Below are 24,168 nucleotides of genomic sequence, written 5' to 3'. Positions count from 1 at the left end.
TAAGTTGCATGAATGCTCTATAAGCCATTCCTCAATTATACATAGAGAGACACCAGCATATCTCCCCAGCCCTCAGCCTTGCACCTCAGAAATGTACCATCTCACACTGCTCAAAACCTCTTGAAAAGTGCAAGCTCATTAATTAATTCGCCACTTCCTCAAAAAGAAAGTGAACATGCACCATCTTTTTTAATCTGAGCAGCTTTCCCAAGCACTTTGGACAATTTCACAAGTCAGTATAAAACATTAAAATAAGTTTATTAACTATCGAAAGATAGATGCTTACTGAGTATAAGTGTTAAGCACAGAGGTCAAAGTTGGTTACATAACAAATGAAAATAGAATCTCAGTGTGACATTCTATACCTTTGGGGGAGCGTGCTGTAACCCCCATAGTCCTCATTCTTATATAATCGTTATCTTATATATAAAGCATAACTTGTAAGGTATCAGGGGAAAGGATATGATCTGCTAAAAGTCATTTCTCTATCCATATACATATACCATTAATGCATATGAAGTTATGAGAATTGTACAGTATGGTTGTCACCATGATGTAAGGTTGGGGAATCAGCCAGATCTTAGCTCCCCAGTGACAACAGCAAGGAAAGTAACCAACGCCCAAACAGGGTGTCAAACAGCCCATTGACAGCCATTGTCCAGCAATGGAGCTACAAGGCAATGACTCACCTGCATGAGGCCACACAAGGGGAATTGCTCAACCTTGCTTGGAGAGACGCAGTGATGCTCACCTGACTCTGAATGGGTTGGAGGGGGGGCAAAGCCAAGAGGGAAGAAAGGACATGATAAAAGGAGAAACATTTGTCAGGCTTTATCTCTCTCTGCCACCTACATCCACAGACACTACCACACCAAGCAACTGAAGAAGTGATGAAAGGCGAGAGCCTGGCTGAAAAGCCACCAGCCAGCCTGTGGTGAGAAGCATCTAAGTTTATAAGGGCACTGAAAGGGTTAAGATCAGCTTAGAATGTGTTTTGCTTTTATTTCACAAAAACAACAAGAAGTCTGGTGGCACCTTAAGGACTAACAGATATATTTGGGCATAAGAGTTTGTGGGTAAAGAGCCCACTTCTTCAGATGCATGGAGTGAAAATTGCAGATACAGGCATAAATATATATTGGAACATGACATGAAGGGAGTTACCTTACAAGGGGAGAACCAGTGTTTGAAGGCCAATTTAGTCAGGGTGCATGTGGTCCACTCCCAGTAATTGATGGGGAGATGTCAATACCAAGAGAGGGAAAATTGCTTTTGTAGTGAGCCAGCCACTCCCAGTCCCTATTCAAGCTCAAATTAATGGTGTTAAGTTTACAAATAAATTGTAACTCTGCAATTTCTCTTTGAAGTCTGTTTCTGAAGTTTTTTTGAATGGTTATTTTTAAATACTCTTGAATGTGAATGTATAAATGTGTTAGTGAATGTGTAAATATGTTATTGACTGTGCAAGTCCCATATGGTCTAGTGGTCAGCACTCCTGATTTTCACCTGGGTTCAATTCCCAATGTGGGAACAGTCCAGAGCTTCTGCTTGGAGGGGAGGCAGGAAATGAAAGGAATGGGAAGGGATCCTGCCAACAGAGGAGTTAGACAGTGTTGGGAAGGGATCCCAGAAGTGGGGGAAGTTGACAGTCTGGAGAGCACAGATGTGGCATGGGGGGTGGGAAGAGTGAATGTGTCCTTCTAAACTCACCAACTGCAGGCTTGGAAGAATTATGTATTTGTTGATAAATGTCAATTTCTGGGTAAACACATAACTCAATGGCAAAATATTTCCATCTATAATAATCAAAATTGACAGATGGGCAAAGTTAGAAACATGCTGCTTGAGAACTTATCCTATTCTAATCCTATAGGGTTCCCTTCTGCCTTAGGCACTACCATGTGGGCGTTTCATATCCCTCCTCATTTTCACACAGAGACACAATTTCCTTTGCATAGATCGAAGAACAGCAAAACCTCCCTATGTCTCTAGTCTGAGCCAGAGCATTCAATTCCATTGAGACCTTCTCTCCTGCAATGGCAATGGTCAAACGGAGGGGATGCATCCACCTTTCTCCCCTGGCAGTGAGATATTCCCTCTCCTCTTCAGACTATTGTTGTTATTCCATGAGTCATCAAGGCTAGAATAAAAAGCTGAGTTTACTCCAGGGAGAGGAAAGAAAAAGGCCACCAACTCCCTCAAAAATCTCAGTGCCCAGAGAAAACATGCCCCTGCTATTGGAATCACTGATGTGCTGGAGTTATGATGGGAAAAGGGACTGTCTGAATTGTCCAGGCAGGGAATGAAGAATCTACGGCAACATCATTAACCAGAAACACACTCTAATCATGCTCCAGCCTGTAGGGAAATGGGTAGGAATTCTTGCTGTTCAGCCATGGCCATATGTACAGAGCTGCACAGCAGTGAGTGTGCTGGGGAAGCTGGTCTGAGCAAACAATTGGAAATGACCCTTCAGTGAGAATAGAACCATAGTGTAGAAAGTGTACTGTGTTAAGTGGTTATGGCTGAAGGCTTAGGGATCTGGGCTATGACCCCATAGGGGTCTTTCTGTGGAGGTTTGATTCTTGCCAACTAGGCAAGGCTGGTGTGTGGTGTCTCCATGGCTGTGCTTTCAGTGTCTGATCACCCACGGTGCCACAGGGAGCCAAGTCTAGATGTATTCTTAGGCTAAGAGCAAGTCAACATTTTGAACATTGAGTCTATGGTGCCGCAGCTCATTAATGGAGATGCTCTATGCCAGGGTTCCCAAACTTCCTTTCACTGCAACTCCCTTCTGCCAAAAACACTTACTACATGGCCCAGGAAATAGGGACCAAGCCCCTCCACACCAGGCAGGCAGGGGGAAGCCAAAACCCGAGCTCCACCCCAGTGGGGAAGGGCAAAACCAAAGCGTGAGGGATTCAGCCATGGGTAGTGGGCTCAGACTTTTGGCTTCAGCCCAACAAGTCTAATGCCAACCTGGTGACCCCATTAGAACAGGGTCATGACCCACTTTGGGGTCCTGATCCACAGTTTGAGAACCACTGCTCTGTGCTGATGAGAGAGAGCTTTCCAGTAGATATAGTTAATCCACTTCCCCAGGCGATGGCAGCTATGTCATGGGAGAAGCTATATTAGTAGGTGTGCAAGCTGTGGTATTTACCACATTTAAGAAGGTTAATCAAACCCCATTTTTAAAACCATCTGTGGTCTGGGAATGGCAAAGGAGCTCGATGAAGCAAAGTCTGTCCTTCAAAGTCCTGGAGATCACAATTCCATGCTCCTTTTGTCATGGGTATAGAGCTCAGTGACTGAGTCTTTGACAACAACTCAAGTGGTTCTTGGTTCAAACCCCAGTGCCCTCTTATGACCTTGTTTCTTTTTTAAAAAAAGGAAAACATTTTCATTTCCATTCTCCATTATGTTCAGGAGCTCCACTATACGAGGATGCTTGAAATGAATGTAAACACTCAACATTTTATGCATTTATGTCCAAATGCATAAAAACCTAGCAAACCTGTCCATCAGCTGAAATCAGTTCCAATTCTCTAAGTATCTAGTTTATGTTTTCATCAATTAAACAAAGGTATCATAGGAATGTACATTTGCAGATCCCTGTTCTCCATGGGCTGTACTGTGCAGAAGAACAAGAATCACATCCAGTTGGGATTCAGGAGTCTGATGAGCAAAGGCAACTTGGTGCAGGCTAAAGTCACCAGCACCATTGGCTCCTTCCCATTCAACCAGCAGCTGGGCCCCCAGGACAAGGCATGAGAAGAAGATACTGGCTGTGAGCAGGAAAATAGCCACCCAGAAGCTGGCTAAAGCTGTCAAGATCCCCAGGGAGGTCACCATGCCCATGTCTAGAATGTGGTTGTGAGATTAATGAAAGGAAGAGGCACATGTCAGAGCCCTAGAGGGGCTCACGTCAGGGCCCTAGTAGGGCTCTGGGTGATTGCTACTTCCCACCACCCGACACAGATGTAACGAGGTTGAATAGTGTCCACAGAAGAGAAACTAAACAACTAATTATTCCTCAAGAAAGGTTTTTAATGACTTATGACTATAAAGGCAACACAGACAGAATAAGAAAACCAGAATGAAAGACCAGCACTGAGTGAGGATTAATACAAATGGCAAGTTATACTGAAGACAAGCTCAAGTACAAGTGATATTATGCATTAACTGCCTGTTCCTATAAGTGCACATATAAAAGGTAAAATATATTGAAAATAGTCACAAGCACATGGAACTCTACTATTACTGATTGCCCAGCAACTTTACATGTACTGTAACCACCCCAACAAATACAATTCTCTATGTAATACTAATTCATTGATTAACTATATTTTACTAACCTTAACCTACCTATAACCTTATATAACAACTTATAAACTTTGATTTACTTTTATGATAAACTTGATGGTAACTTATACTGAAGACAGGCACAGCGACTTGTAAAGATATTATGGTTTATAAATGACTAGCTTCACCAGTGAAGGAAATAAATCCATACCACGTAGAGGTCAAGCGTAGGAGTTTATTACATACAGCACTGGCGGAGTGTCACCTTGCTTATTAGGCTCAGAGACACTGCCAATCAATTGATTACAAGAGAAGATATAGATTTTCCATGGGTGGGGGAAAGTGACGGGGCAGGCAGTTCTACACCAAGGGATAGATTTTGAAGCAAGACAAGATAACACATTAGTCAATGGGTTAACAGGTTACATAATGTCTCCACTCATGGTCTCAAGTTAGCAAATTTACATTTAATCAATACTTTGATAAAATGTTATTAGTACGAAATATATAGGTTGAATTCTGATTTGGGGCCCATAGGAATAGAGCAACTCCTTTGATTGTCCAACAGATACATTCCTAGGGGTTAAAGCAAAGAAACAGTGAAAGTATATGGAAATAAAGATTGTTTTCTGTGTGTCTAAAGACAGGGCATTGGTCCTGGAAGGGAGGTGGAAGATGCCATATCTTATAATCTGACATGTGCCAACTTCATCAACTCAAGGGTTGGGCTGTGGGAAGAACGTCTCCCTACACAGGACGCGGCGCTAGTATTTTTAAACCCCTAAGGCACCAGGCATTGCGCCGCCTCCGTGTGCTGGTCTTGCGGCTCGTGGACCTAGCCACATCGTGCCTGAGGAGGTCCTGGTCCGTGTCTGGTGGAGCTGCCGCAGTCGAGCCTGCCGGGAGGTCCACCGGAGCCGCGGGAGCAGCGGACCGTCTGCAGGCACGTCTGCAAGCAGTCCAACCGGAGCCGCCTGCCGCCCCCCCGGCATGCCGCCCATAATCCTGGCACCTGGCGATTGCCTAGGCTGCCTAAATGGAAGTGCGCCCTGTCCTACAGAAAAACAAACACATAAACTTTGTTTCATCTTGCAACTCTGAAATAAGACACAATTATTTAGTTCTTAGCTCCACACCTGGCATTGCTGACCAGGCTATCTTAAGCCAGAGGTATGAAGCAGGATTGAAGACAAGATGGAGACGAGCATAAGCCTTTTATAGTCTCTGCCATGTTGTCTTTGCTTTCTTTGTCCAAGGACACTCTATCCAGCACGTGACATAGAAAAACCTCAGTTCTGTCCATAGGCAGGTCCCTGCATACTTTGCTGAGTATGCACAAGGCATATCTGCCTTCTCTCAATGGGTCGATTGTATAGCTGATGGTCCTTAATGGGCCATCAAGCAGGCTAGGCAGAACTGACACCAACTTGTCTGGCTGGGGTGTTTCACCAGAAGCATAGCACCTAGACTGTTCTCAGTGGTACCTGATGACAGAACAAGGAGTAATGGTCTCAAGTTGCAGTGGGGGAGGTTTAGGTTGGATATTAGAAAAAACTTTTTCACTAGGAGAGTGATGAAGCACTGGAATGGGATACCTATGGAGGTAGTGGAATCTCCTTCCTTAGAAGTTTTTAAGGTCAGACTTGACAAAGCCCTGGCTGGGATGATTTAGTTGGGAATTGGTCCTGCTTTGAGCAGGGGGATTGGATTAGATGACCTCCTGAGGTCCCTTCCAACCCTGATATTCTATGACTCTATGAAAATGGAGCTGAGGCAGCAAAGAGCCACCAAATGTTCTGAGGGCTGGAGAAAAATGCCTTCTAGTGAGCTATTGAAAGAGCTCAACCTGTTAAGCTTATCAAAAGAAGATTGAAAGGGGACTTCACTGAAGTGTTGAAGTACCTTAATGGAAAGAAAAGATCGGGCATTAAAGGGCTCTTGAATCTAGCAGAGAAAGGCATAACAAGACCCAATGGTTGGAAGGTGAAAAGAGACAAATTCATATTACAAATAAGGCACAAATAGTCAACAGCGAGGATGATTCACAACAGGAACTAGCTACCAAGGAAAGTGGAGGATTCACCATCTCTTGATGTCATTTAATGAAGACTAGATGCTTTTCTGGAATGTGTTTGCCCCCAAAGAAGCTATTGTGTCATACAGGAGTTCTGTGATATGCAGGGGGTCAGATTAGATGCTCTAATGGATTCTTCCGGCCATAAAGTTGATTAATTTCTGAAAAAACGAGTGTAGCATTGGGAGCAGTGTCTGATGTTTTACTGTCTAGCTGGTTTGCTTCCTAGAATGAACGCTCCTTGAGTGGGGTGATCCACAGGAAGTAGCTCAAACCTCCAGAGTGCCTGGCCAGGGGCAGGACATTAGCACAGCAAGGGAGGGGTGTGGCAGTGACATCACAAAGGCCTTTTGCAGGACCTCAGACTATTGGTCAAAGGTGATGGGGAGGTGGTGACCTAGGTGGGGTGGCAGAGGCCTTCAGGAGTGAGAGTTTGCCCTGAGGTGCAGGGACACAGCGTGAGAAAGGGAGTTATTCGCCTGCATCTACACAGTGATAACCCTTTTTGCCCCTCTTGAGTTGGCAGCAAACAAGGGCCTTGGGTTTACAGTATCCAGGGAGTTCTGTTTCAGGTACACTATAGACGCAAATACGCGGCTCGAACCTCCCACCGTTCTAGTGACACTGGACATCTCTACATACCAACACCTCTCTGGGAGCCCTCTAGAGGCAATACTTCCCTCTCTGCAAGCATGGAAGTTTGAGTTGTTAGCAAAACCTCTTTTAACAAAGAAGGGAATCAATGCGGCATCCTTTTGGAGAAAACACCACAAAAGAGTTATAAACACAAACCATAAACAAAAACCCACCCCAATGTACAAGCTGCAATGATCCTATTTCCCTTAGGGTCTTAAGTCCCAATCACAGCCAAGTTCAAACAACCCAAACAGTCTTGCGTTAATGCCACATCCCAGATTTTATAGAGTCTTAATCTGTAGAGGCTCCCTCCCCCACGCCTGGTGAAAAGGAGGCACCTTACGTGGTCCCAGGCCAACTGCCCTGCCCTCCTTGGTTCTGCTTCCACTTCTCCACGAACTGCTCCACCTTACCAGCCCGCCTCCCACTCTCTCCTCCGGCCGTCCTCATAAACTGCTCCACTCCACCATTGCCTATCTCCGATGAGCTTGCTCCAGTTGTTCCCTGCAAATTGCTTGGCTCTGCTCAGCTCCAAGGGCCACTCCACCCGTGCCACCAAGCTATCTACGATATGCTCTTCTCTACTGTCCAGCCAGCCCATACCGCTCCACCAGCTGTTCCCCGTGGTCAGCTTCAGCCAAATCCCAACAATCGCTCCACTTCCCGCCAAACTGCAATCTTGTTCTGCCAGATATAGCTTAAGGCGTCCCCCACTAGTTAGCCACAGTATCATTGCTCCCATGTAGTCAGTAATTTCTAGTGCTGTTTGTATTTCAACTCTTACTGATTCAGCACATAAGTAGGGAGCCCCAGTGCTAGTGCAACCATTTTGCCCAATAGTGAATGTCAGCTCAGTAACCTGATAAATCTAGATCTTAAGAGAAATATAAAATTCAACTCGGATGACATTCCACAGCGGAGATGAGGAGGGGTGGAACTGGTGCATCTAGCTCCACAAGGCAACTGCAACCACCAAGACACAGATAGCCTGTCCACTCGACTTTACTCAATTCAGTGGGTTCTGAAACACCATGTTCCTTTGTCAGCAAGTATAACCCATTTCTGTCACAAAGCAGTCCCACAGCTCCCCATTCACACAATCATGGTGACAAACTTTTTTTTCCTCCTGCCCCAATAACAAAGAAATTGGGGATCCCAGAGCTGTTAAAATCACCATTCCAAGCTGCTGTGGGCTTATGCTAAGTTGACAGTGGATGCCAATGCAAATCTGTCCACACCTTTTGAGATTCTTGACATTTTTTTCACACTTCCTACAATTCACCACCAGATGTCAGGATACAGCTCATCCTGACTCTGCTTACACATGAAAGGAGCAAAAGGGGATTTACTTGGGATGGAAAATGAGTTGACAGTGTCTCAGGGGTGTGTATAGATCAGGAGAGGGCAAACTGTGGGCCAGGCCCATCAGGGCTTTCAATGTGGCCCAAGGGATTGCCAGCCCCAGGGCATGCAGTGACAGGGGGAGATGGGGACAGAGGGCTCCATGCGCTGCCCTCACCTGCAGGAACCACCCCCTAGAGCTCCCATTGGCTGGGAATGGGGAACTGCAGCCAATGGAAGTTTCGGGGTTGGTAGCCACAGGCGAGGGCAGTGCATGGCGGAGCCACCTACTCCACCCCCAGAAGCCACAGCCAGACATGCTGGCCGGTTCTGGGACTGACACGGGACCAGGGCAGGCAGGAAGCCCGACTTACCCCCGCTACACACTGCTGCTGCCCCGGAGCCATTTGAAGTATGCGGTGCTGGGCCAGAGCCCATATCCCAAACCCCTCCTGCACCCTCAACCCCGACCCCCTGCCCTGAGCCCCCTCCCACACTCTGCATCCCTGAGCCCCCAACCCTCTTATTGAGGTTCTGACTGTACTTTTCCCCACACCCGATCTGAGTCATGAAGTCACGGGACCACCTCGTTAACCTCCTCCTGGCCACGGTGGCATTGGTAACACCAGGGAGAGGACGTTGGTGGGGGGAGGGGCCTGCAACCAGGGAGCTGTTTCTCGTTCCTTTATCCATTCACCTACCCGGGCAGAGTTCCTCTGGATGACGTCCGCTGCTCTCTGCATGCCTTCGAGGAGCAACGGGCGCTGTCCGGGGTTCTCTGCTCGGTGTCCCCTTCTGGTTCCCTAGTTATGGGCCTTTGAGCCCCACACCTGTTCCCATTACTGTCTTTATTGTCCCCCGAATTTGGTTGGGTTCTGGGTTTAGTAGCTCCTCCCTAGGCTGGAGGAGGGGCTATTAGCAGTGGGCAGTGCTAGTGCCTGCCCACGTCCTGGCGCTCAACAAGACCACTGTCTCTCTGCTCCCTGGCCTTGCTGTATCCCAGTAACATAGAAATTGAATAGCACAGGGACACGCATCTGCACAGTAACAAAGCTAAATGATGCAGTGATACAAGGAATTCAGGGAGTCCCAACAGCAGATAAGACAAATATGTGACCTGCTCTGAGACTTTGTGCATCAGATACACGGATACGGGATTCTTTGGCTCTGTAAAGTATTTAACTGGATTAAGTCTCCTACAGCACGTCAGTAGGTGACATCAGACAGAGAGGAGCTGCCGTGACTAGGCTTTGGGGTGCCTGTGCCTTTAAGAACCCAGCCCTGGGAAGCCCATGCTGAGAGGTGCTGTCTGGGGGAGGGGAAATAAAAAAGCCCTTCTGCCCCCAGACCCTACTTTTGCAAACACTGGGGTCTCAGTCCACCAAGGTAACAGTTACGCCCTCTGCCCCTGCCTGTGCAACGGTTTTGCTCTCTGTCACCGTCTGGCAGTGCTTTCCCCCTGGGCTTAACCCCAATTCCTTCCCCCTTCCCCAGCCCTGATTTTACCCCTCGACCCCTCTCTTAACCCTGCCTCCAGCTGCTTGACCCCCCATCCAGTCAATTTTCACTCCCTCCTCCGATTTGCCCCCTTTGCCCCTTTTTAACCCCTGTAAATAGGAGTCCACAGAATCTGATTCCAAGTAAGGGCAGGGTAGGGGGAAGTGGCTTCAGCAGATGTTACTGAGCCTGCTCAGTGCACCCTGAGTAGGAAATTCGTACAGATAGCAGTTTCTCACACCACATCTGAGGCAGCATGAGGACAGTGGCTCCATCGCTGTCCAGGTCCTGCCTAGGAATGTTCCCCGCCCAGGAGCAGATCCCCAGGGATTACGAGACCAGCTGCTCCTGGAGCCTTTGGGTGGCGTCTCTGTCCTGCCTGCCCAGCGCTGGCCCTGGGGTCTCTCTGGCCCCTGAGGCCTTCAGCTCCAAGCCAGGGGCAGCAGAGCCTGGGACCGGGTCCAGCTGGAGAAAGCTTTCACCTCGGATGGGCACAGAAAGTGCTTCTGTGAAAGTCTGTCCCTGGACCAGCCCCTCTGGGGCCGCAGCAGCAGCCCAGAGCTCAGCCTGGGCCCTCAGCTCTATCTGGAGGCAGCAGCACCAGCAGCAGCAGTGTCTTGTACCTTACAGAGCCCAGCCACCAGAAGCTGCCCCACGGCTATTTTCCTGCCTTCCTTCCTACCAATCCCTGCTGCTCTGGCCCCTTCAAGCCCAACTCGGGCTGCAGCTCCTGCACTCACCGGGCCAGGGACTTTCTGAGGTGGGAACTAGTCCCATCTCTGCTCCTCCTGCTGCCTGTATGTGTCCCAGAACCACTGCAGGGACTGACCCACACCCAGGCTCTCGCTCCTATTAGCACTCGCAGGAGCCAATCCAGCTATGGGAGAGTGAGCACCCCTGGGAGCACAGAAGTGACCAAGTCTCCCTGCCAGAGGATGAGGGAGGGGGAAGAAAGGCAAAGAGGAGAGATTGAAAGGGGATAAGGAGAAATAAGTGGGGAAAGCAGCACCCAGCTCTTTTCTACTGCATCACCCCTGAGTAAATTGCTCCTGAGCTCTGGGTAAATAGCCCCCAGTGTCCAGGGTCTCCCAGATTCCCCTGCCTCCCCAGGGAATGCACATAGGGGTCTCCTTCTTGCCAGACATGATTACAAGCATCTGTAGGTGTCACCGTTATGCCATGATTGGAGAAAGACAGCAAACCTTGGGAACATGCATCTGTATTTAACAGTTCAGTGTGACAATCCCTGCTCCAGAAGGGGTTTGTTCTCTGCTCCTGCTGGATTGGCACAGAATGGGGCAGCAACAGGTTTGTGTCAGTTTTTGTTGCTGCACATTCCTTAATTTAGAACAGTATGAAATGAAGAAAATGGAGATTGAATTAAATATACAGAGAAAAGTTCCAGCCGCTGTTGCTTATTGAAAGAAATAACTCAGTATCCCAGTTAAATGTTTATTAACATGAACAACTAAATCCAAGAGCACGTCACTAAGCTAAATGACTATAGACACCACTCAGCTAAGGGTTAAACAATACAGTGATAAAGTTCAGGTCATATCAGTAAATCAATGAGTTAACAAAGATATTGTGTTGGAATCAAGTCATCTATTTAGTCCAACCATCAGATTAATACAGCAGAAAATCAACCCCTATAAATCCTAAAAGAGCAACCCAAGAAGGCAGTGTATATTTAGTGATGCAGAAAACCCAATCAGAGTTTTTTTTACCCAGGCAGTGCAACCCAGATTTACACCCAGCTGAATATTTCAATGCCGAAATCAAATTATTGCTTATATTTAGCCCACAACCTTAAAGCTAATTACAGTTTTCTCCTTAGATTTCATTATTGTGTAGCTAATACTTCTCCTCGCCCTCTCCCCCCAGAACACATACAGACCTTAGAGACACATTAGTAAAAGAAGTTCAGACTGGTCTCGCGAACAATACATATCTGACCTCTCAATTCCTTGCATGCTTCCATAGGCAAGGAGCATGCGTTGAGTCATTTCATAAGGCAGAGTTTTAAGGCAATTAAGATTTGAGGAACTATTCTTCCTAACATCTTCCCATTGTAGATTTCAGAGGTGTTCACACCCTCACCAAGCTGCACTGTTACACCCCAATCNACAGATAGCTACGTCCAGGCTGGAGGCATTCCGGGTGGGTTTAAGGGGGTTCGTAGGGTCACAGATACCTACGTCCAGGCTGGTCGGGACCCTGGGGGAGTTAGGGGAGTTGTGGGGGGCATAGGTACTTGCATCCAGGCTGTAGAGGTCCTGGTGGGGATTAGGGGCTTCGTGGAGGACACCAATACCTATGTCCAGGCTGGAGGGGTCCCTGGACAGTTAGGGGGTTGTGGTGAGCACAGTGCTCCCTGGGGGTTTAGGGACTTGGTGAGGGGCACAGATACCTCTGTATGTCCTGGAAGGGTCCCTTGGGGGGCTTAGTGGTATTGTAGGGGTCACAGATACCTACGTCCAGGCTATAGGGATTCTGGGGGGCTTAGGGCAGCGGGGGGCACAGATACCTACATCCAGGCTGGAGGGGTGCTGGGAGGCTTAGGGGGTTTATGGGGGGCACAGATATGTACATCCAGGCTGGAGAGGTTCCAGGGAGGATTGGGGGGGTTGCGGATGGCAGAGATACCTTTCTCCAGGCTCTAGGGGTCCCTGGGGGGCTTAGGGGTTTTTTGGGAGGCACAGATATCTGTGTCCAGGTTGGAGTGCTTCCTGGGGAGGGTTAGAGGGTTCCTGGGGGGCACAGATACATGCTTCTAGGCTATAGGGGTCTCTGGGAGGCTTAGGGGGTTTGTGGGTGGCAGAGATACCTACATCTAGGCAATAGGGCTTCCGGGGGGAATTAGTGTGTTGGGGAGGCACAGATACGTAGGTCCAGGCTGGAGGGTTCCTGGTGGGGTGGGGCTTAGGTAGTTTGTGAGGGGCACAGATACCTACATCCAGGCTGGAGGGGTCCCTGGGGGGTTAAGGGGGTTTCTGGTGGGCACAGATACCTACCTCCAGGCTGGAGGGGTTCCTCAGGACTTGGGGGGGGGCACAGATACCTCCGTCCAGGCTGGATGGTCCCTGGGGGGCTTAGCGGGTTTGTGGGGGCCACAGATACCTAAGTCCAGGCTGGAGGGGGTCCAGGGGGGCTTATGGGGTTCAGGGGGGCACAGATACTTATCTCTAGGCTGTAGGGGTCCCTGGTGGGCTTAGGAGGTTTTGCGGGGCCCCAGATACCTAAGTCCATGCTGTAGGCATCCCTACAGGTGCTTATGGGTTTGTAGGGTGCACAGATACTTATGTCCAGGCTGGAGGCGTCCCAAGTCCTTGCAGGGCGGGGTCCTCCCCCTCTTGTGCAGGCGAGCCATGCTCACCTTATTGCCGAAGAAGGGGGACCTCCACGATTTACAGAATTGGCGTCCCGTCTCGCTCCTCAGCACGGACTACAAAATCGTAGCCAAGGCCATCTCGCTGCGGCTGGGGGCTGTGCTGGAGGACGTGATCCACCCAGACCAGACCTACACCGTCCCGGGCCGTAGCATCTTTGATAACCTCTATCTGGTCCGGGATCTCCTAGAGCTTGGGTGCAGGGATGGTCTGTCATTCGCCCTCCTGTCCCTGGATCAGGAGAAGGCGTTCGACAGGGTGGACCACGGGTAACTCCTGGGCACTCTGCGAGCGTTAGGCTTTGGTCCCAGTTTGTGGGTTTTCTCCAGGTGCTGTATGCTTCCGCGAGTGTCTGGTCAGGCTCTACTGGACCCTGATGGAGCCGGTCAGCTTCAGGTGGGGAGTGCGGCAGGGGTGCCCCCTCTCGTGCCAGCTGTATGCTTTGGCCATCAAGCCCTTCCTCTGTCTCTTCCACAGGAGGTTGATGGGTTGGTGCTTCGGGAACCGGAGCTGCGGCTGGTCCCGTCAGCGTACGCCGACGATGTGCTCCTTGTGGTCCAGGACCTGGGTGACTTGGCACAGGTGGAGGCCTGCCAGGTGGTGTACTCGGCAGCCTCCTCCGCCCGGGTCAGCTGGGTCAAGAGCTCTGACCTGGTGGTTGGGGACGAGTGGCAGGCAAGCTCCCTCGCACCTGCACTTCAGGTCATCCGGTGGAGTGCGGCTCCACTGCCCTATCAGCGTTTACCTTTTCGCCACGCGTCCGTCTCCGCTGGAGAACTGGCAAGGTTTGCAGGGCAGGGTGGTGGAGCGGCTCCGGAAATGGACAGGACTCCTCTGGTGCCTTTCCCTTCGAGGGAGGCCACTGGTGCTCAATCAACTAGTCCTGTCCATGCTCTGGTACCAGCTCAACACCCTGGTCCCCACCACGGGCTTCCTGGCCGACCTCTGGAAGGTGGTTCTGGAGTTATTTTGGCCATGACTGCACTGGGTCCCTGCAGGGGTCCTCCACCTGCCCCTGGAGGAGGAGGGCAGGGCCTGAAGTGCCTGTGCACTCAGGTCCACGTCTTCCGCCTCCAGGCACTGCAGAGGCTTCTTTATGGTGCGCGTAGTCCGGCATGGAGAGCCCTGGCGCACGCCTTCCTGCGCCGCTTCCGAGGGCTCCAATACAACCGGCAGCTCCTTTATCTCGAACCGAGGGGTCTTCCACGAGACCTCTCCGGGCTGCCGGTCTTCTACCAGGACCTCCTCCGGACCTGGAAACTGTTCTCTGCGACCAGGTCCGTGGCGGTCACCGAGGGGGCGGATCTCCTCGTGGAGCTCCTGCTACACAACCCCCAGCTCCGTGTGCAGGTGGCGGAGTCCCCCGCGGTGCGCCAGAGGTTGGTCCTGGCAGAAGCTACCAGGGTCGGAGACCTCCTGGACTACGACCGGGGAGACTGACTGGATCCCCTGATGCTCACTCAGTGCATGGGGCTCTCCAGACCTTGTACTCTCCAGGTGTACTCCAGGAGGTGGAGGTCACTTTGCCACCCGCTGCTCGGCCTACCTCAACCGGGTCCCACGTGAGGACACGCCCCGCCCACCCACCACCCCGAGCCCTCCAGACCTTTTCATCGGGCCCTGCCCCGTGGACCCGACCGCCCCCACAGCCGCTACTCCGCAAGCCGGCTGCATGATCTGCAGCCAGTCCGCTTCCAAACCGCGCCAAGGAAGCATCTCTACACGCTCGTGCTCCACATCCTTCACTTCCTCACCCTCATGTCCTGCCCCGATAAAAAGTGGAGGGACCTCCTGCCACCTCTGGAAGGTGAGGAGCCCCGGTGGGTTTACCTCTGCGTCTAACAATTGGGCTCTACAATTTCACCCAATTTGCCTGGTACTGAAGTTAGCCTTAGTGGCCTGTAATTGCCAGGAGCATCTCTGGAGCCTTTTTTATACACTGCTCCAGCCAGGGACTAACGGCAGCCCCAGACTTTCCCTTTCTCCCTTCTGGGAAATCAAGTTCAAGTTCTACAAGGAGCTAAAGAAGCCTCAACCCTGCATCTGAATTAATGTCACATGTCACTACCCGACACAAACTCATTTCAATCACAGGTGACTCCACTTCAGTCATTCCTCAGCCCCATTCCTTCACCCTCCTGCCTTAGCTTAGGGCATTGCGCCATCCTGTGGGTGTTTCATTTCCCTCCTCAGTTTCACACAGAGACACAATTTCCTTTGCCGTTCAATGAACAGCAAAACCTTTCTGTGTCTCCAGTCTGAGCCAGGGCATCCAATTCCATTGAAACCTTCTCTCCTGCAATGGCAACGGTCAGACAGAGGGGATGTGGCCACCTTCAGCCCTGATAGTGACAGATTCACTCTCCTCTTTCTTCAAGCTGCTGTTGTTAATCCATAAAACATGGACCATGGAATAAAAAACTGACTTTACTCCAGGGTGAGGGGAAAAAAGAGCCACCAACTCCCCTGAAAAAAATCTCTGTGCCCCAGAGAGAACCTGCCCCTGCTTTTGGAATCACTGATGTGCTTCAGCTACAATGGGAAGTATCTGCTCTCATGGGGGTACAGCTCAGTGGTAGAGTGTTTGACTGCAGATCAAGGGGTCCTTGCTTCAAATCCAAGTGCCCTCTAAGAAGCCTCTTATTTTTTTTTATTTTTATTTTTGAAAAAAGGAAAACATTTTCATTTCCATTCTCCATTATGTTCAGGAGCTCCACTATACGGGATGCTTGAAATGAAATGTAAACACTCAACATTTCACTGTCCAAATGGATAAAAACCTAGCAAACCTGTCCATCAACTGAAATCCGTTCCAATCCTCTAAGTGTCTAGTTTATGTTTTCATCCATTAAAAAGGGATCATATGAATGTACATTTGCAGATCCCTCTTCTCCAGGGCTGTGCTGTGTAGAAGAACAAGAAGCACGTCCAGTTGGGGTTCAGGAGTCTGATGAGCAAAGGCAACTTGGTGCGGGCTAAAGTCACCAGCACTTTGGCTACTTCCCATTCAACCAGCAGCTGGGCCCCCAGGACAAGGCATGAGAAGACGACAGTGGCTGTGAGCAGGAAAATAGCCCCAAGAAGCTGGCTAAAGCTGTCAAGATCCTCAGGAAGGTCACCATGCCCATGTCTAGCATGTACTGACTGCAGCGGGGACCAAAAAGGCAGAGAAAAGCCCTCAAAAGTTCTAAGCTGCCAAGCCCCAGAAGGTGATCAAAATCCTACCTAAAATCAAGACAGGATAAGGCTAAGGTCATCTCCAAAGCCAGGGCTAAGAAGGTAACACTGAGAAAGAAGTGAAGAGATTTCCATTGGGATGACTCCTGCTCCCCTAATGGCTCTTTTATGAATCACTATGGACCACCCAAAGAGATCAAAGTCCTGAGGACAAACAGCCTCATGGACAGTATAATGAAGTGGTGGCAGTGGGGGGAAGTGTTTCTCTTCCAGAGGGGAAGTGCTGTGTTTTGTGTAACACACCTGCCAGGTGAGTGATGCACTGACAGGGCAGCTGCCCATAGCTCCCACATGAGCTCATTCTCTTCAATCTGCTTCTGCTGTTATTTCAGAGCCAGCATTTGTGGGAGTGTGTCTCTGTCACTTCACCAGCTCTAGAACAGGTTCTGTCTGCATCCCAGCTCTGATTAATCCCCCTTTTTAATGTATTCCTACTGCGATACTTTCCCAGTTCTCTGCCTCATTCTAACATTTCCGTCGGAGACTGACTATGGGGAGGAATGGACTAATTTGTGTGACATTCGGTATGTTGCCATAGTATGTGACTGAAACCTCTGCTGGAGGTGGGCAGGAGCCTGTTACACGCATAAAATAGCTAAGTTTTAGCAAACTACCTGCTACACATTCAAACCTTCCTGTACACACACAATAGAAAGTGGGGCTCTGAGAAATGGCAACTTTCCTTTAACACAGATCATTGTTTTCTGTTCTTCCAGAGGCATTGAAATAGAAGCACATTACCTTTCAACAGCTGCTATTTCATGATCAGCAGCAGAGCCTCTGTCAATTTACCACCTATAGAGCTGATTGTTTCTAACTGCAGGGTTAGCCAGACCATTCAGTAACATTATCGCTCTGTTTACAAAGCCTTTGGTTAGTGACGAATCATGAGACTTATCCCTTCCTGCTGTAATTCCACTGACTCCAGTGTTCTCTTTCCCCAGTTCTGGTTCGAAGAAAATAAACAAATGAGAACAACCTTCAGAACTAACATGCTGTGGAAAGTGGAAATGTTGATAGCTCAAATAATTCAGTTTCTTCTGTGTCTTGTGTATGTCTATCTGCTTTGTGTGTGTGACCGGGGGCTTTTTGTTTGCTCCTGGCAGGTTTAACCCTGTCAGATTTGTCTGTGGGGAGTGGCCAGAGAAAACAGACACCCTGCCTTCCAGGTTGGGGTTAGGCAAAGGAACAACAACCCTGTCCCGTAAAAAACAAAAAATGTTACAGAAACAAGTGGTAGGAACAGTGCTAGAGAAACTGGTAAATAATCACAATGCCCAGGCTTGAAGTAATCAGAAATACAGAATTCAAAAAGCAAAGCTCAGGGGAGATTTGGGGTTTATTCTCTGAGTTCAGTCATGTGCTATAGCACAGGGAGCACTTTTGGAAGTCTCCCATCCCACAACTGGGGAAAAGGAAAAGGATTCTTAGGTTCTAGCACGGATTGAAGGGGATGATGGGGAATAAGGGAATCCCTCTGACTTACCCTAACTACGCCTGTTGTTACAATGGGTGAAATGACATTTGTCCCTATCCCTGCCCTGTTCCTCCTCTTTGTTATAGTTCAATATATTTTAAGTGCGGGAAAATGATAATAAAAATATCTGCTCTCCAGCACAACCTGAAGCAACATCAGAGCAACTGGGAATGAAACAATTTGTTCCCCAAGGGAGAACTTGATGACTAACAATTGCTTTGAAATGGGGGAAACAGGATAACCGTGATGCTCAGGGTTTGTTTAGACTAGGAAAAGTGTTGGAGTTTAGGTCAGGTCAAGGGGAAAACTAATGCCAATCACTGCACCTGGGCTGCATCTACACTACAACTTTTTACATTAAGATCACTAACTTGAGCAGCCAATGACATATACAGTCCTAGTGGATGGAAGGCCAGGTAGTTTTTGCCTCAGTGCACCTGGTTGGTGTCTGCGACACGTAAGGTTCGATTGATTGTTTAATGGGGGAGGAACGACAAGACACAATAAAATAGGATTTAAAGCCAAATGGCTGTGTTTGTTTAGCGGGGAGAGTTACACTTTAGGCTAGGAAAAGTAACTTATTAGTAATAGCTCTGATTTACTTAAACTAGACACTCTTTATACAAAAAGGAAAGCAAAACAAAAGAGCAGGCTATAAAAACCAAGCTAACCGTCTCCCTTCTACACACAATAAAACAGCAGGCAAAAAGCAGGAGGAGGAGATAAAGACAAGGCAATAGAACAAATTATAAAACCAAACCTGACCATAATAAAAGAGCAGGCGAGAAACACAAGAAGGGGACTAGAGACGGGGGTGGGTCAGCAAACGCAGGCTGCTTGCAGGAGTTACAGAATACGTACCACAACCCGGATGTAACTAACCAGCAGCACAGACCCCAAGTCCATGACGAATTGGGGGATGTGGTTTTGTTTATACGACACGATACGACAGGAGCCGGCAAAAACAGAGGGGTCTCCTGGCTCCAGAGTGGACCCGGCCGAGGGGTCCGGTTCGCTGTATCTACAAGTTCTGTTTTAGACCCTGTTCCTGTCATCGAATAAACCTCTGTGTTACTGGCTGGCTAAGAGTCACGTCTAACTGCAAAGTGGGGATGCAGGACCCTGTGGCTTCCCCAGGACCCCGCGTGGGTGGGCTCGCTGTGGGAAGCGCACGGAGGGGCAGAAGATGCTGAATGCTCCAGGGAGAGACCCAGGAGGTGAAAACGTGTGAGCTTCTTGCCCTGAACAAGTCTGCTCCAAGGGAGAGGAGGCTCCCCAAAGTCCTGACTGGCTTTGTGGGGAGCTGTTCCAGAGCATCGCCCAGGGACTCCATGACAAACGTCATTTTCATTTTTCCCATCTCTACCTAGAAAGGGACTGCATTTCCCAAATAACAGGCAACATGCAGCTGATTAGGAAGGAGATATCTTCAGGAGCGACCTCTTGCAGGGTCTGGGCCAGAATTGCTTTGGGAGCCAAATGCATGGGTATTTTACTTAGTTCCAAGTCATTTACTAGGGAATCCTGTTCCCAGCCCTTTAGAAAAAAAGACTGACCTAACCAATTGAACAACAGGGGGACTGGGATGGTGATGGGAAATAAGGGAATCCCCCTGACTTACCCTATCTTTTCTGTTATTACAGAGGGTGAAATGATCTTTTTTCCTATCCCTGCCCTGTTCTTGCTCTTTCTTATTGTTCAATGTATTTTAAGTGAGGAAAATGGTAGCAAAAATATCTGCTCTTCAGTCCAACCTCAAGAAACATCAGAGCAACTGAGAATGAAACAATTTGTTCCTGAAGGGGAAACCTGATGACTAACAATGGCTTTGAAATGGGGGAACAGTATAACCGTGATACTCAGGGTTTGTTAAGACTAGAGAAAGGGATGGAGTTTAGGTCAGGTCAAGGGGAAAGCTAATGCCAACCACTGCTCCTGGGCTGCATCTGCACTACAACTGTAATTGTCTTTTTACCCCAAGATCTTGAGCAGCCAAAGCCATCTACAGTCCTAGTGGATGTACGGAACAGGTAGTTTTTGCCTCACTGTAGCTTGTTGGGATTAAACCTCTCTCCCCCCACCTGGAGCTGATAATCAGAGGATTGACCCCAAAGAAGGGAGAGCTGCAAAAGGCAGACGCAGGCAACTCATCTGGGGGAGCTGAGACACCACGGTGAAGATGGTGTAAAAATCACTATGTGGGAATTAGCAAATGTGATTTAAAAAAAAAAAAAAAACCCACTTTGGCCAGCTCTTGTCAAAGGATTTATAACAGTTCACTTGTGGATTTTGTGATGTCTAATAAGGCTTGAGCTCTGACTGAAGCTTTTCCCGCACTCAGAGCATATATAGAGTTTCTCTCCTGTGTGGATTCTCCTATGTGTGCTTAGGGCAGAGCTCTGACTGAAGCTTTTCCCGCACTCAGAGCACGTGTAGGGAGTCTCCCCTGTGTGGATTCTCTGGTGTCTGATAAGGTGTGAGCGCCAACTGAAGCTTTTCCCACACTCACAGCATGTGTAGGGCTTCTCCCCTGTATGGATTTTCTGATGTGTGATCAGGGCAGAGCTGTGACTGAAGCTTTTCCCGCACTCAGAGCATCCATACAGTTTCTGAGCTGTGTGGATTCTCCTATGTGTACTCAGGGCAGAGCTCTGATTGAAGCTTTTCCCGCACTCAGAGCATCCATACGGTTTCTCACCTGTGTGGATTCTCCTGTGTGTACTCAGGGCAGAGCGCTGATTGAAGCTTTTCCCGCACTCAGAGCATGTGTAGGGCGTCTCCCCCGTGTGGATTCTCTGATGTCTGATAAGGTGTGCACTCCAACTGAAACTTTTCTGACACTCAGAGCACGTGTAGGGCGTCTCTCTGGTGTGTATTCTGCGATGTGTGATAAGCTGTGAGCTCCGACTGAAGCTTTTCCCACACTCAGAGCATGTGTAGTGCATCTCCCCCGTATGGATTCTCTGATGTCTGATAAGATCTGAGCTCTGACTGAAGCTTTTCCCACACTCAGAGCATCCATACGGTTTCTCACAGGTGTGGATTCTCCTATGTGCGATAAGGTTTGAGTTCTGATTGAATCTTTTCCCGCACTCAGAGCATCCATATGGTTTCTCACTTGTGTGGATTCTCCCGTGTGTGCTCAGGGCAGAGCTCTGATTGAAGCTTTTCCCACACTCAGCGCATATGAAGGGCAGCTCCCCTGTGTGGATTCTCTGATGTCTGATAAGGTGTGAGCGCCGACTGAAGCTTTTCCCACACTCCTGGCATGTGTAGCGTGTCTCTTCCAAGTAGATTCTGTCGCGTGGAATAAGGTCTGAGTGGCTACGGTAGTTTTCCTCTGGCCTCTGCTGAGCCTCACAGGATTTTGTGTTTTCTTGGAGTGCACAACTCCTGGAAACATTCCCTTTGAATCTTCCTGATAACATCCAATGTGGTTCTACTTGCACAGCGTCTTCCTGCTGGGGTTTTTCCTCCTTGTTCTCACTCACCATCCCATCACCAGATGGGAGACAGAGAGAATCCAGACATGGGTCACTCTCTGCACCAGAAAGAAAGGAAATCTCAGAGAAAGGAATGGAAAAAGGGACGAACAAACCAAAATATATGTGGGAGAGATCAAACTTATCAGGAGCTGATTTTCCCCAAATCCTTCCACAGAGAAGGGAGGAAGGGATCAGTCCTGGGTCCTCATTGCACCATAACTCTCAGGGGAAAGCGACATCGGGGAGGAACCTGCTGACAGCTGTCAGTCAGAATAGTAGGGAAGCCATGAGTGACATCTACCATAATGACTCCATATCTGCAGGGAACAATCCTGAACTTGAAGAGCTCACAGGGTCTTTGTAGGGCATATCAAATGTTTCCTGCATTCCTAAACAGTTGTTGAGTTGTTTAACCAATTCCTCACCTGTGAAGGCAGCTCTTGGGAGCACTTCTTTCTCAGAGCCCTGGAAGTCCAGGACCCATGCCTCTTCCTCTTGTTCCAGCTGCGAGATCACATCAGGTTTGGGAACTGGAAACCCTAGTGCAGGCAAAGAAAAGAAGGGAGGTCAGTGGGATTTGTGGGATACATGTCACAAAGAATATTCCATGGTTTTAACCCCATCTCATTTTGAAGCCGTAACATCTGTAGCCCTCAGGATTAATCTTTTCGTATAAGTACTGTATTGTAATAGGTTTATTAATTCATATTAAAAGTAAGTTTGGCTGTAATGCAAGAAACCTACAGACCAAAAACCTGCCTTTTCAGCTAAAGCAAAGTTAGCATAGCTATATCCTGTGCCCCTTTACCCAGAAAAGCAAAGATGACCTTTTTAACTTGTTTTTTCTATACCCCAAAAAAGTGCCTACACTTAGTTCTAAGACCCTTTACCTAGACCAATAGACAGTGAACAATGGCATAGGGGATTTTTCGAAGTTGTACCCACAGACTTAACAAGTACACCACAAGTGCGCAGATACCTGTCATCCATACGCACATACATATTAGCTGAAGGGTTAAAATCCATGTGCATTTTATATAACAACCTGGTATATGGATTGTGCCAGCTCTTTCTCAGACCCAAAGTCCAGAGTTTGGTCAAGAGACCAGAGACCTAGCAAATACTGATTAGTTGAGAGAAAGCTGGGGTAGACAAATAATCTTGTTTTGCTAAAATAGGCCTGGTCAGCAAATTGCCAGGTGATGGAGCTAAGAGCTAAATAATTGTGTCTTATTCAGAGCAGCAAATTGAATAAAGAATCCCTGTTCCTATTGTGCCAGTCTCTTCTGTAGGGAACGTTCTTCCCACAGATCCAGCTTTGAGTTTATGAAAAGCTGGCAGTGTCAGTATAAGATATGGCAGCCTTCCACCTCCCTTCCCAGGGACCAGTGCCTGGCTTAAGACATAAAGGGGACAATCTTTATTGCCATATACTTTCACTGTTTCTTTGCTTTATCCCCTAGGAATGTACCTGGTGGACAATCAAAGGAGTTGCTCCATTCCACTACTCAGCTGTGCTAACCCAGCTTCAGGGAGACAGACAGTGTCCGGTAGCATATACCTATATACCACAAGACCCCCAGGGATTACTGGAGTGCGTAGCAGCTCTAGATTGTGCTATGTAGGCTGTGAAAGCTTGTGAATCATACACTCTCTCAGGGAAATTAGTGCTCCATACACCCCATACGCTTACCGATCTCCTCAACACTCGATGACTAAGATCTGTAACAGACGCCCGCAGAAAGCAGTGGGAATCAACATCGTGCTTGCAAAACCCTAACTTCTCCATAGTAAAAGACAAGGGAATAAATGTAGCCAAATGTCTAAACATAGAGAGAGGGGTACACAAATGTCTTATAGATAGAGATGAGGAAGTGTTGAAAAGAATTAAAGAAGAGCCATTAGAGAATCCAGATATAGTTGTGTATGTAGATGGATCAAGCAAGTATGAAAATGAAGTGCCACACACTGAATAGGCAGTGGTACTCAGCAATGGGACAGTGATAGCGTCAGGTCAGATGGAAGGATCAAAGTCAGCCCAAGAAGCGGAGCTAACAGCTCTCACAGAAGCTTTGAGAGTGGGGGAAGGCAAGAAGCTCACCGTATACACAGACAGAAGATACGCATTTGGAGTTGTGAATGACTACATGAACGTGTGGTCATGCAGGGGTTTTATAACAACAACTGGCAAGCCAATTAATAATATGAAAGCAGTTCAAAGACTAACAGAAGCTGCCAAACTACCATCAGAACTAGCAGTAGTAAAGATAAAAGCACACAATAAGATCTTAAGTGAGGAACAAAAAGGAAATTATTGGGGAGATAAACATGCCAAAGAAATTGCACAAGCAAGTCCTATTAAGGTTTGTGCAGCTAGAGTGCCAGAAGAGGAAGTGAAATTAAAAAAAAATCTGTATGCAACTATAAGCCCAGAAGAGACAAGTAAATTGGAAGAACAAGGCTGTGTGTATAAAAATCACCTTTGGTATGGGCCGGAGAGGAGGAGCAGATAGCCCCAGAGTGCATATGGGCTCAACTGCTCCATGCCATCCACTCTCCAGCTCATCTGGGGTGGAGACAAATGAGGGCTGCCCTGGAATACTGGTGGTGGCCAGCCATAAAAAAAGATGCTTTACAATTTCTCAAAAGATGTGTGACGTGTGCACAAGTGAATGTGGGGAAAACGTGCCTCAAAATCACCAACCACAATCAGAGGGACCATGGCAA

The 24,168-nt window shown here is 48.4% G+C and overlaps 2 protein-coding genes and 1 non-coding gene across 3 annotated transcripts in view; 2 read left to right on the top strand and 1 right to left on the bottom strand.

Moving 5' to 3' along the window:
- The window catches only part of LOC116820769 (uncharacterized), a 292,353-nt gene that overhangs the window by 36,879 nt on the left and 231,306 nt on the right, over positions 1-24,168 (top strand).
- Positions 15,801-15,872, top strand: TRNAC-GCA (transfer RNA cysteine (anticodon GCA)). The gene has a single exon. It is a non-coding gene; the product is annotated as a tRNA-Cys (tRNA).
- LOC116833757 (uncharacterized) overlaps positions 18,970-24,168 on the bottom strand; it is a 660,803-nt gene continuing 655,604 nt past the window's right edge. The window contains exons 8-9 of the mRNA XM_075069363.1: positions 21,867-21,980; positions 18,970-21,497 (exon numbers count right to left, since the gene is read on the bottom strand). Coding sequence (XP_074925464.1) covers positions 20,233-21,497; positions 21,867-21,980 — 1,379 coding nt within the window. The 3' untranslated portion in view covers positions 18,970-20,232. The remainder of the gene's footprint in view (positions 21,498-21,866; positions 21,981-24,168) is intronic.

The sequence above is a fragment of the Chelonoidis abingdonii genome, chromosome 1 (genome assembly GCF_003597395.2).
Source record: "Chelonoidis abingdonii isolate Lonesome George chromosome 1, CheloAbing_2.0, whole genome shotgun sequence".
NCBI classification, from domain to species: Eukaryota; Metazoa; Chordata; order Testudines; family Testudinidae; genus Chelonoidis; species Chelonoidis abingdonii.
The sequence above is the reverse complement of the archived record's forward strand: the minus strand, read 5'-3'. Positions and strand labels throughout refer to the sequence as shown.